General features: G+C 46.9%; 1 protein-coding gene and 1 long non-coding RNA gene across 10 annotated transcripts in view; one reads left to right on the forward strand and one right to left on the reverse strand.

Moving 5' to 3' along the window:
• The window catches only part of BCAS3 (BCAS3 microtubule associated cell migration factor), a 727,466-nt gene that overhangs the window by 692,542 nt on the left and 22,848 nt on the right, over positions 1-12,076 (forward strand). For all 9 annotated transcript variants that reach the window (XM_055257582.2, XM_055257584.2, XM_055257583.2 and 6 more), the window contains one exon: positions 10,754-10,921. In XM_055257582.2, coding sequence (XP_055113557.1) covers positions 10,754-10,921 — 168 coding nt within the window. The remainder of the gene's footprint in view (positions 1-10,753; positions 10,922-12,076) is intronic.
• On the reverse strand, positions 4,085-10,138 carry LOC129470139 (uncharacterized). The gene is made up of 3 exons (XR_008653162.2): positions 9,960-10,138; positions 5,144-5,205; positions 4,085-4,274 (listed from the first exon to the last, which is right to left on the reverse strand). It is a non-coding gene; the product is annotated as an uncharacterized lncRNA (long non-coding RNA).

A 12,076-nucleotide genomic window follows, 5' to 3' on the forward strand; every position in this document is an offset into this window, starting at 1 on the left:
CCCGGCTAATGTTTGTATTTTGAGTAGAGATGGGGTTTCACCATCTTGGCCAGGCTGGTCTTGAACTCCTGACCTCATTATCCACCCGCCTCAGCCTCCCAAATACTGGGATTACAGGCGTGAGCCGCCATGCCCGGCCAAAATTTTTTTTTAAATAATAAATAATGATAAAAAGTATAAATAAAATACAAAAAAAAAATTAGGAAACAGCTGGGCACAGTGGCTCAAGCCTGTAATCCCAGAACTTTGGGAGGCCGAGACAGGTGGATCACTTGAGGTCAAGAGTTCCAGACCAGCCTGGCCAACATGTTGAAACCTCATCTCTACTAAAAATACAAAAATTAGCTGGGCATGGTGGCACATGTCTGTAATCCCAGCTCCTTGGGATGCTAAGGCACAAGAATCACTTGAGCCCGGGGGGCAGAGGTTACAGTGAGCTGAGAGCATGCCACTGCCCTCCAGCCTGGGCAACAGAGTGAGACTCCATCTCAAAAAAAAAAATTGTAGGAAACATATGGAAAAGTATAAAGTAACAGAAGAGTCCCCTATAGCCTGACTACCTAGAGACAGTGTGGTTAACATTTTGTCGTGAATCATTTAGAATGTTTTTCCATGTTTCTTTTACATTGTTCAATAATAATAACTGTATACTTTTGTCTTTTTAAATTTAACATTGTATCTTAAAGAATTTCTAATTATAAACATCATGTTTATGACTACCTAACATTCTACTGCAAGAATGAAATATAATTTTCTTTACAAGTACCATATTGTAGGGCTGTGTTAAAATGGCAATGAGCATATTTATGCATGACGGTTGTTGCTTCCTAAGTTATTTATTTTGGCTAGATTTCTGGAAGTGGCATCCCTGCCTAGGTCAGTAGTTGGGCACGTTTTTAATTCCTTTTTTTTTTGAGACAGTGTTTCCCTCCATCACCCAGGCTGGAGTGCGGTGCCACGATCTTGGCAGACTGCAACTTCCACCTCCTGGGTTCAAGTGATTCTCCTGCCTCAGCCTCCTGAGTAGCTGGGATTACAGGCATGCACCACCACGCCCAGCTAATTTTTGTATTTTTAGTAGAGTTTTCCCATGTTGGCCAGGCTGGTTTTAAACTTCCGGCCTCAGGTGATCCGCCTGCCTCAGCCTCCCAAAGTGCTGGGATTACAGGTGTGAGCCACCGTGTCTGGCCTTGATTCTTAATACATATTGCCAAATCGCCCTTCAGATAGCTCATACTAGTGATATTCCTGCCCGAAACAGTCAATCTCATTCCGTTCTTACCCGTGTTGAGTATAATTCTGCTTGTTTATCGAAGAATTTAGGGAGCTAAAAAGTTCTATCCCCACCCTCGGATGTGGGGAGATCATTGCTAAGAGGTTGCTTCTCCTACTCTCCTGTGCCCCCTGCAGGCATCCTCAGAGAAAGTGGGGTGCACACACTCACCATATGCTTTCACTCCCCACCAAAGGCCCTTGCTATGTCATTGACGCATAACCATTCAGCCTTACCGGTGGCATTGCCCAGGCTCCAGTATTGCTCCTCTGGCTGCTTGCCTCTGGCCCAATGTTCCCTCAGCCACTCTCTTAGCCTTTCATAGAATCCCACTGCCCCAAAGAAGAGCTGCTTACAGAGCCCTGGGGTAATCCTCTAATTTTGAATGGGCCTGTGTAGCTTACAAAGCACTTGTCAAAAGACAAAATTATAACAAACTTCATTATAGATCTAACTGGCTTTTATTTGTGATTCATGAATCTGGGCAGCCTCCATTCTACAAAATAGAATGAGAGCTCCCACTGGGCAATGGTAGAACAGCGCATTTTACAAGGTGAGATCAAGGAAACAATAGAAAAGAAAAAGCTCATTGCTTAACATCAGGTTACTTCAAGGTTTTTTGTTTGTTTGTTTGTTTGTTTGTTTGTTTTGAGACGGACTCTCTGTTGCCCAGGCTGGAGTGCGGTGCCGCAGATCTCATTGCAACCTCTGCCCACCAAATTCAAGTGATTTTCCTGCTTCAGCCTCCTGAGTAGCTGGAATTACAGGCGTGCGCCACCAGGCCCAGCTAATTTTTGTATTTTTAGTAGAGACGGGGTTTTGCCATGTTGGCCAGGCTGGTCTCAAACTCCTGACTTCAGGTGATCCGCCCACCTTGGCCTCCCAAAGTGCTAGGATTATAGGCATGAGCCACTGCACCTGGCCAGGTTCCTTTTTTGTAAAGGATTAAAGGCTACCCTGACTCAGTTAGACTGAAATCTCCCATTTTCAGTAATAGCTGGTCTGTTTTGGGAGCTATCTGCTTCCTTAAAGTTTCAGTTTGATTATGTGGCATTTAGCATGGGTGATTCCATTTCATTTTGGTCTGGTCTGTGGGGCCTAGTGCAGGAGCTGAGTTCAAAACAGTGGCCTCCCATAAGTTGTCTTTTTTTTTTTTTTTTGAGACAGAGTCTCACTCTGTCACCCAGGCTGCAGTGCAGTGGCACAGCCTCGGCTCACTGCAACCTTCGCCTCCTGGGTTCAAGAAATCTCCTGTCCCAGCCTCCCAAGTAGCTGGGACTACAGATGCACGCCACCACACCCAGCTAATTTTTATATTTTTTAGTAGAGATGGGGTTTCACCATATTGATCAGGCTGGTCTCAAACTACTGACCTCAGGTGATCCACCTGCCTTGGCCTCCCAAAGTGTTGGAATTACAGGTGCGAGCCGCCATGCCCAACCAACTTTTGTTTAATACAATCTTTCATAATACCGTCTGATCTGATGCTCACAACAGCCCTGGAAGCCAAATATTTGTTTCCCTGTTTCATAGGTTTATTATTTTCCTAGGCTGCTTTAAGGAATTACCATAAACTTGGTGACTTAAAACAACAGATGTATTCTCTTGTATTTCTGGAGGCCAGCATTCTAAAATCAGGGTGTGAGCAGGGCCATGCTGTCCTTCCTTGCTTCTTCTGGCTTCTCACCGCTCCTGGCATTCCTTGGCTTAGGCAGGATAACTCACATCTGTCTTTGTCTTCACATGGGCTTCTTCCTTCTGTGTCTCTGATCCCCTCTTTTCTTTTTTAAGGATGCCAGTCATTGGATTTAGGACCCACCCTAAATCCAGGATGATCTCAGCTTGAGATCCTTAATTACATCTGCAAGGACCCATTTCCAAATAAGGCCACATTCTGAGGCTCCTGCTGGACGTATCTTTCAGGAGGTGCGGTGGGGTGGAACACCATTCTACCCATTGCAGTGGATAAGGAAAGCAAGGTTCAAGAGGGGAAATGACTCTCCCAACGTCATGCAGTGAGACAGTAACAAGAGCTGGCATTTGAACCCAGGTCTTCTGCTTAACATATGCCTTTAATTGGGTAAAAACAAGACTCTTATGGTATAACTGCTGATTGTTATCTGGTTTGTAGAAAATGAAATTGGTAGCTTTTACCCTAGGATACCTCAAATATCAGACACCATTTTCTGGAAGTATATTATTGTTAATGACATTGAAACTATTAGTGCCAATGTGAACCCCTTAAATAGGCATCATTTACTTTATTTTCTGTGTCATAAATGGGGAAATTAAGACCTAGAGGGATGATTCTGCTGAGAGAGAAAAGGAATTAAAAAAAAAAAAAAAAAAGACCCAGAGGGAGTAGCGACTTGCCCAGAGTAACTAGAAAAGTTAATGGGGGAATTCCAGTTACGACTCAGACGTAATCTATGTTCTAAGCTTTAAAGTGTGCACTATGCAATTGCATATTTTGCAATTGTGAAAATGGTCTCCTTGTCAAAATAACTATGTTAGATTGCAAAGAAATTCTTAGTCCAATTGCTGTTGAACTCCTCTTCCCTGGCTCAGGACCATGCGATATGATACACATAATATATAACATAATATAATATCTGATCTATATCTGTATCTATATCTATCTCACTGTGGGAGAACCCTGGCTCATATAATTGGCCATCAGATGTGTCCACAGGTATAATATATAATATAGCTGTGGTATATATAATATACCTGTGGACACATCTGATGGCTAATTATATGAGCCAGGGTTCTCTAAGGAAACAACTAATAAAAGAGATATCTATAGAGATGCATAGATATAAGAAGATTTATTTTGGGAATTGGAAATGGAGGTCAAGAAGTCCCACTGTCTGCTCTCTGAAGGTGAAGAACCAAGAAAGCTGGTGGTGTATAACCAGGGGAGCTGATGGTGTAAGTCCTAGTCCAAGTTCAAAGGCCTGAGAACCAGGAGTAGCAGTGTCCAAGGGCAGGAATTAGTGTCCTAACTCTGAGAACAAATTTGCCTTTCCTCCACCTTTTTAATATATTTAGGCCCTCAGTTGAATGATGCTTACCCACAATGGTGAGGGCAATCTTCTTTCCTCAGTCTACCAACTCGAGTGCTAATCTCTTCCAGAAACACCCTCCCAGACACACCGAGAAATAAGCCTTGCTGGCTATCGGGGCATCCCTTACCCCAGTCAAGTTGATACATGAAATTGACCACTGCACCAAGAAGAGCTAATGTCCTCAGCCTGTGCTTATAGGAACCAACTTGTAGTGTGGAGAAAGGGGTGCTCCCCGCAGCAGCACTCTTAAGCTCCGTTTGGTGAGCAGTTTGGTAAGCTTGCCAAGGAGGCTCCCGTCTACACTGGTTCCCTCATCATGCCTGGGATCATTTCTTAGTTATTGTAGACGTCATCATCACAACCTCTCACCAAGGAGGACTTACATCTTGCAAAGCACTACTTAATGCAGGTTTTGCTTTTGGTATCTGGCCTCCCTGGTGGTTAGAAATCTGATCAACAGGCTCTCAGCAAAATCCAAACCTGGGCAGAACCTCATTAATGCAAAGCGGAGGCTGTGCCACAGTCTCTTAAATAGCTAGAGTGTGATTAGACACTATCAGCTTAGAGGAGCATCCTCCCTGTCCCCCTCCACCTGCAGTCCCTAGGCTTCCTTGCCCCTTTAACAATGGTATACAAAGGCAAAGCATGTGTTCTCCCAGCCTCCCCAGGAGCTACCAGCTTGCCAGCTGTCACAGCATGCCTTTAATGGGTTTGTGAAACCCAAGAACCTGACCCATTTCTCCTCTGGGGAAGGAGTATAACACAGGATGCCAAGCTGGGAAGCAGGATTCGGGACGCTCACCTGGATGAGGTGCCGTCCTAGACAGATTGTTTTGTTTTTTCCAGTTTCCAGGATCTCCAAATCTAAAATAAGTGCACAGAAGGCAGTAGAGTAAAATTGTGACATTGTTTTCTGCTCACTTATCTTCTTCTTCCTTCCTCTCTTTTAATTTTAACTCCACTTTCTGCCTACTCTGACCCTAGATATTCAGGCTCTGGTACCCCACCCAAAGGGTGTTGACTGCAAACTGACTGTCAAATTTCATAATCAGTCAATAAACGAACCTGTTTTGAGCAAGCATGATGTACAAAGTTCTGTGCCTATTTTCATTATGGAGGAATTCATGCCCTCGGGAGCTTCTAAACTAGTTAGAAAAGCAGTTCGTGTGAACAGTGTAAGGCAGTACGGAAATAAGGCCACAGGAATGATCTAATTAACCTGGGGTCCGTGGGTGGGTTTCAGAGGCACCCCCAGATGCCCCAAAATTGCCTGCATAATTTTGTGTATGCAAGCACACATTTTTTGAGTAAGTGCTTAGCTTTCATCAACTTCACCTGGAAAGATAGAGAACCTTTTGTGCCGTTAGAGTTTGAGCAAGAGTAGTCTTTATACGTTCAGTAGTTGAGCAGGTAAGAGTTGAACTCATTCTTAGAAAATGGTATTCAGGGCAGGAGGCAGCCCCGAAGGCAAGAATCCCCAGGAGATAGCCTGCGAAGACTGTTGCACTTACAACCAGATGCCTCATGTCTCTGAAACTCAGTAAGATGGGAACCCATACAATGGTGATCATTGCTGCTTCCCATAGTTTGGTGAAGTCACATAAGCTCCTCTTTCTTTCTTTCTTTTTTTTTTTTTTTAACTCACTCTGAACCTTGTACAATGCTCAACTCATATCATAGTGGACACTAAAAAATATTTGATATATGTGTGAGTTAACTGAAATAACAAATGTGAGAGGGCTTTGTAAATAGCCAGAGCACTGCTTCAACAAAAGATCTCTGTTGCCAAGCGTGTGTATTTTGTCCTTTGCAAACAGCCTGCGCTAAGTGAGCATCTTCTCCGTGCTTGAAAACTGACCCTTTCCCCTGTAATGGGACTCAAAGGGCCAGCTCATCTGATGGAGTGTCCCTGGGCTGGTCAGATGAATGATAGCTGTGCTGTCAACATGGACAAGATGTGCAGTTTCCTAAGAGCCCAGAGATGACCTCACCCTCCAAGGGCTTGGCCTCTTCACCCCAGTGCCTGCTGAAACACACCTGCAGCCTTGCTCTCACTCTGGGACAGGGAGATTCCAGGAAAACCTTTGCTGTCCTCAGCAAAGAGGCTATGAGGGGTGGGAGGGAAAGAGACAGCGGGTATGGCAGAGCCTCTGATGGGACTCCTAGCAGGATAAGCAGGACCACTGATTGTATCCTCTCTCTGATGTCTCAGGATGGCAGAAATGATCAGGTGCTTCTTTGCTGAACACTTCTGGTATCTCCCATCTTCTCTCCTCAACTTCCTAGCTGTGCCCATGCTAAGAGAAAAGAGACCCACTATCAAATTTTGTTTCTCCCCTGTGCCATCCCATAAACAAGGTGACACTCATCGTCATCACCACCAAACTCCAAGCAACTTGGGCTGGTTGGGAGTGGGAAGGATTTTTAAATGTCATTGGTTGAAGGTGACAGGAGTTCTCAAAATGGTAGGAAAGATAGAAGTGGTTTACACATATAATGTTTCTTGGCCGGGCGCAGTGGCTCATGCCTGTAATCCCAGCACTTTGGGAGGCGAAGGTGGGTGGATCACTTGAGCACAGGAGTTTGAGACCAGCCTGGGCAGCACGATGAAACCCCATCTTGACAAAAAATTAGCTGGGCATGGTGGTGCGCACCTGTAGTCCCAGCTACTCAGGAGGCTGAGGTGGGAGGATCACTTCAACCCAGGAGGTTGTGGCTGCAGTGAGCCGTGATTGCACCACTGCACTTCAGTCTGGGCAAAAGAGTGAGACCCTGTCTCAAAACAAAACAAAACAAAACAAAACAAAACAAAACAAAACAGTTCTCCACTGCAGGTGTTGCTGAGAGAAACGGTGTGTGAGCTGATAGAATGAGCTCCAAGCTAAGAATTAGAAACCCTTGTTCCAAATCTGTTGCTCAGAGACTTTGAACATGTCACTTAACTTCTCAGAGCTTCCAGTTTCACCACCATAAATGGGGGATAGTACCTCTACGACCTCTCAGGATCATTATGATAGTCACAATTTATGATGATGCCTCAAGTGGTATAAAGGCATACATATTTGTCATTAAGAACATATACATGAACACACCTATTACATACAGAACACTCACTCTGTGTCAGGTCTCTTACATTTATCTACTGCAGTCCTCACAACAGTCCTATGTGGTTGTATTGTTTTTCCATTTTTATGGATGAGGAATCAGAGACGCATGCCTGGAATCATACAGCTCACGTGTTGGTCTTTCCTGAAGTCCAGGCCTATTTCCATCCGCCACTATGGCACTAGCTCATGATTCTCTTCTCCTGTGTACTGTTACTTTATCCCTTAAAATATTACATACCCCTCTGGCCTTTACCATCTCTTATGGACTGGGCCCACCCTCTTACCCTAACCTTTCTTGCTATAACATTGATTGATTGATTGACTGATCGATTGATTGACTGAGAGTCTCACTCTGTCACCCAAGCTGCAGTGCAGTGGCTCAATCTTGGCTCACTGCAACCTCTGCCTCCCAGGTTCAAATGATTCTCCTGCCTCAGCCTCTCAAGTAGCTGGGATTGCAGGTGTCCGCCACCATGCCCAGCTAACTTTTGTATTTTTAGTCAAGATGGCGTTTCACCATGTTGTCCAGGCTGGTCTCAAACTCTTGGCCTCAAGTGATCTGCTCACCTTGGCCTCCCAAAGTGCTGGGATTACAGGCGTGAGCCACTGTGCCGGGCCCAATTTCTTTTGTTTTCTTCCTGCTTTGGCTTTTGACATTCCTCTTGGTCCCACTGTCAGCCCACCTGCCTTGACCTCTGAACACAGTAATGCAGACATTAACTGAGCTGCTTTCTAGAGACAGACCTCCTGCTCTTGTGAAGTGAGAAAACAAATGGTCATTCTCTTCCCAATTTTCCAGGCTCTGAAACGTCTCTGTCCATAAGAAACCTGAGTGTATAGCAGCCAGGTGCGGTGGCTCACACTTGGAATCCCAGCACTTTGGGAGGCCAAGATAGGTGGATCGTTTGAGATCAGAAGTTCAAGACCAGCCTGGCCAACATGGTGAAACCCTGTCTCTACTAAAAACACAAAAATTAGCCAGGCATGATGGCACATGCTTGTAGTGCCAGCTACTTGGGAGGCTGAGACACAAGAATCGCCTAGACGCAGGAGGCAGAGGTTGCAGTGAGCCAAGATCATACCACTGCACTCCAGCCTGGGCGACAGAGTGACACTGTCTCAAAAAAAAAAAAAAAAAAGCTGAGCAAACAGGGAGGAGGAGGGCCCACATTTTCTTGTTATCATTAAGTCCTTGCGTCGCATGCAGACCCTTCAGAAAAATGATGATGCTTTAGCACTGTAGCACTAGATCTTGTCAAATAAGGTCTAGTGGGGGAAGTGCTGGAAGTGGGGACTTTGCTTAATCTCTTCACTCCTGTGAGACAGGGCAAAGGGTTATTCATTCTAGTTTAGAGATGGAAAAGGAGCTAGAAGGACTGGCCGCGCATCACACAGTGAGTAGGCAGCAGAATCAGAAGCTTAGTGGATGTCAGCAGTCCTGTGTGTCCCTGGGGAGCTAGGCACCTGGGAGTTGTTGCCAAGGGTGGTTGAGTGTTGGCTCTGAGCTTGGCACTGCCAGTGCACAGCTCTAGCACAGTTCAGGCCTTGGGAGAATTATCTGACGCCTAGCCCCGCACCCCCAATTTCCAGAGCCTAGCTTACCAGATCTACAGCCTGACCCTACTTGATGGAGAGAGGCGGCAGAGGGAGCTCCCCATTCTCAAGTCCTACCTGACAAGCTGATCCCAAGCAACCCACACCTAAGGTGGGCGTCTTCTTGGGGAGATGCCCTTATAGATGCTGCCCATTCTCCCAGTGCCAGGAATCTTCCCTACAGTTAGGTACGAGATAAATCAAAGCCAAACTTGGCTGATGAAATTCAGGAGCCAGTAGTGACCCTTGCCACACATATAAATCGCAGCAGGCTGGCCAAGGGCCTTTGTCTGGCCAGGAGAGTTCAGGATTATCTGGCCCTCTTTTCTGATGTATGGAGTCACCGGCTGTCGGAGTGTTTACTAACGGTTATCACCTCAGTGCTGTGGCCATTATCAGAGGCAGGGCCGCCTGCCGAGGCTGGGTCTCGCACCCTCTCTATTACCACCTGTCATTGGCAGGGAGTGTGTGCTGACACTGCCCAGCCCTCACTGCCTGGGGAAGATAGTTTCTGACGGCTGATCAAAGAGGAGAAGCAAGGCCTGATAAAGAGTGCGTGTTTCGTGTACTTTTAACTTTGGGAAACGTTGGCATTTGCATTTTTTTCCCCATCTTCCCGATGCTGGCAGGAACCAAGCCCAAAAAATGCAGTGGATTCAGTTACCTAATCGCTGGGGAAATGGTATGTGCTTAAAGCAACAGAGCATGACTATAATCTCCTTCCAAGGGAGAGTGGATGAAATAAGCTTTCACAGAAGACTTGCTGTATAATAAAGTAGAATAATTCAAATTCGGACTTTGAAGTGATCTCGCACGTAAAATCTAATCTTAGCGTTCAGCAGAACACCACAGACTTTTTGGAACTGGGGAGCAGCTTTGGCTTAAGGACAGATACTTGCCAAAGATGCTATCACCCACCTCTTTGGGGGTATCCCCCAAAATAATTCCCTGGTTGTTCATATGCCGTTGGGTAGCTGGGAGACCAGGTGGTGAAGTAGAACGTGTTCTCAGCTGAGGCATCAGGAGAGCGAGTTCTCGGACCTCGTCTGCCACAGACTTGCTGTTCCATCTTGGGCCATAACTTCTGTGAGCTCCAACTATAAAATAAGGAGGTTGGTTATAGGTTATAGAATATAATGGTTAAGAAAGCTTTAAAAACATTAGGCTATATAACCCCTTCTTTAAATGAATATTTATTTATTTATTTATTTATTTATTTGTCTGTAGAGACAGGGTCTTGCTCTGTTGCCCAGGCAGGTCTCAAACTCCTGGCCTCAAGCAATCTTGCCACGTTGGCCTCTCAAAGTGTTGGGATTGCAGGTGTAAGGCACCACTCCCCGCCCTAAATGAAATTTTAGATGGAGTCCCATTGTATCAAAAAGAGGAAAGTAGGGATCCGTTTGGGTTCAACCTGGGAAGGGGGTTGCCACTTCTTAAGGTGGTCCCTGAAGACCAGGGGAACCCTGTAGCTCCTCAGAAACAGTTGTAAAACCACCGGCCTCAGTGTCACGGAAGTCACTCCAGAGGTCTGCACTCTCTCAGCGGCATGAGCTGTTTCTCCTGCATTACACAGTCTGTTCGCCGCGTGCTTCCATCCTACGGGAAGGCTAAAATGGACCCTGGGTATGGAGAGGAGCGGGTGGGAGGTAGACAAGAACCGCCTGCTCCCTGAAGGTGTGCACTCAACGTCAGATGTCCCGTGTGTGCCGCAGGTACCTTTGACCGCAGCGTGACCCTGCTGGAGGTGTGCGGGAGCTGGCCTGAGGGCTTCGGGCTGCGGCATATGTCCTCCATGGAGCACACAGAGGAGGGCCTCCGGGAGCGACTTGCCGACGCCATGGCCGAGTCACCCAGCCGGGATGTCGTGGGATCCGGAACAGGTAAAGGTGTCATCAGACTTCTCGCCTGACTTGGTCAGGATCAGCACCTGTTGGTGCAGAGCCTCTTTGGAATCGTTTGTAGGCATCTGTTTGTTTTTGCCGTTGGTTTCTTTAGTTAGCACTCCGGTGGCTGTCCGTTTGAGGAGCTCTGGTGTTGGGAAACCCTGTGTAAAGGGGAGCTCCCAGTGGAACTGCCCCTCCCACGTGGAATACCACATGCAGGACTGCCATGATCAACACCACTGTGCGGGTGGCTCCCAGAAGGACACTTTGCTCCTTTGGGGGTGTCCCCACGTCTTCCAGCAGCGCTCAGGCACTGAGTCCTCAGGCTGTACGTCTTCAGACACGCTGGAGACTTAGAGATTGGCAAGTCTCAGTAGGGCCTGCCAACCTGAGCGGAGTAAGCATGAAGCAGGCTGGGCTGGTTTCAGCCCCCACCAGCTTTTCCTCATGCTGCCGTTGGCCTTGCATTCTTGCCTCTGAACGAGTCCAGCAACTAGGGTCTGGGTGGCTTCCTGCATCCCAGAGCAATCAGAAGATATCCTTAAATGATGAGTGAGCCCTGGCCCAGGCACGCGCATGTTCATGTGCACACACACACACACACACACAACATGTACTCAGGAAAGCCCCCAATCATCCATCTCCAGTACAGCTGTAATACAGCCTGCCTCTCCTTTCCAAAACCCTTCTTTGTTCTAGATATCTGTGCTATTAGTGACTGCCCTAGCCCTGCTTTTGCGCTGACAGAGGCCGCCCCAGCAGGCCTCTTCCCAGCTTTCAGAGGGAACTTTCTATTGGGTGCAGTGACTCTGGCTGGAGGCCTTTTCTCTCCAGCTTGCCTGAGTCCTCTCAAGACTCTGTGACTCTGCTGTGCACTGCTCTGTTCCCGCTCCACATGCCTCCCTGGAAAGAGAACCCCCAGTAAGGAGAAACTTACAACCCTGGGGCAGGCGCTGACCAGGACCAGCAAGATTTAGAGTCAGAGCATTGAGGCAGGGCTTGAAATGTCTGACATCATCACACAGTCCCACTTCCCCATGTTTCCTCCAGATCTTTAGATGTTTAGGTTTATAGTCAGGCGTTTCCCTCGCCCATCCCCATGCCAGTCCCTCTGTTGCTTCACTAAGACGTGTCATCTCCACAGCACTAGCT

This window comes from Symphalangus syndactylus, chromosome 20, assembly GCF_028878055.3.
Source record: "Symphalangus syndactylus isolate Jambi chromosome 20, NHGRI_mSymSyn1-v2.1_pri, whole genome shotgun sequence".
Classification (NCBI taxonomy): domain Eukaryota; kingdom Metazoa; phylum Chordata; class Mammalia; order Primates; family Hylobatidae; genus Symphalangus; species Symphalangus syndactylus.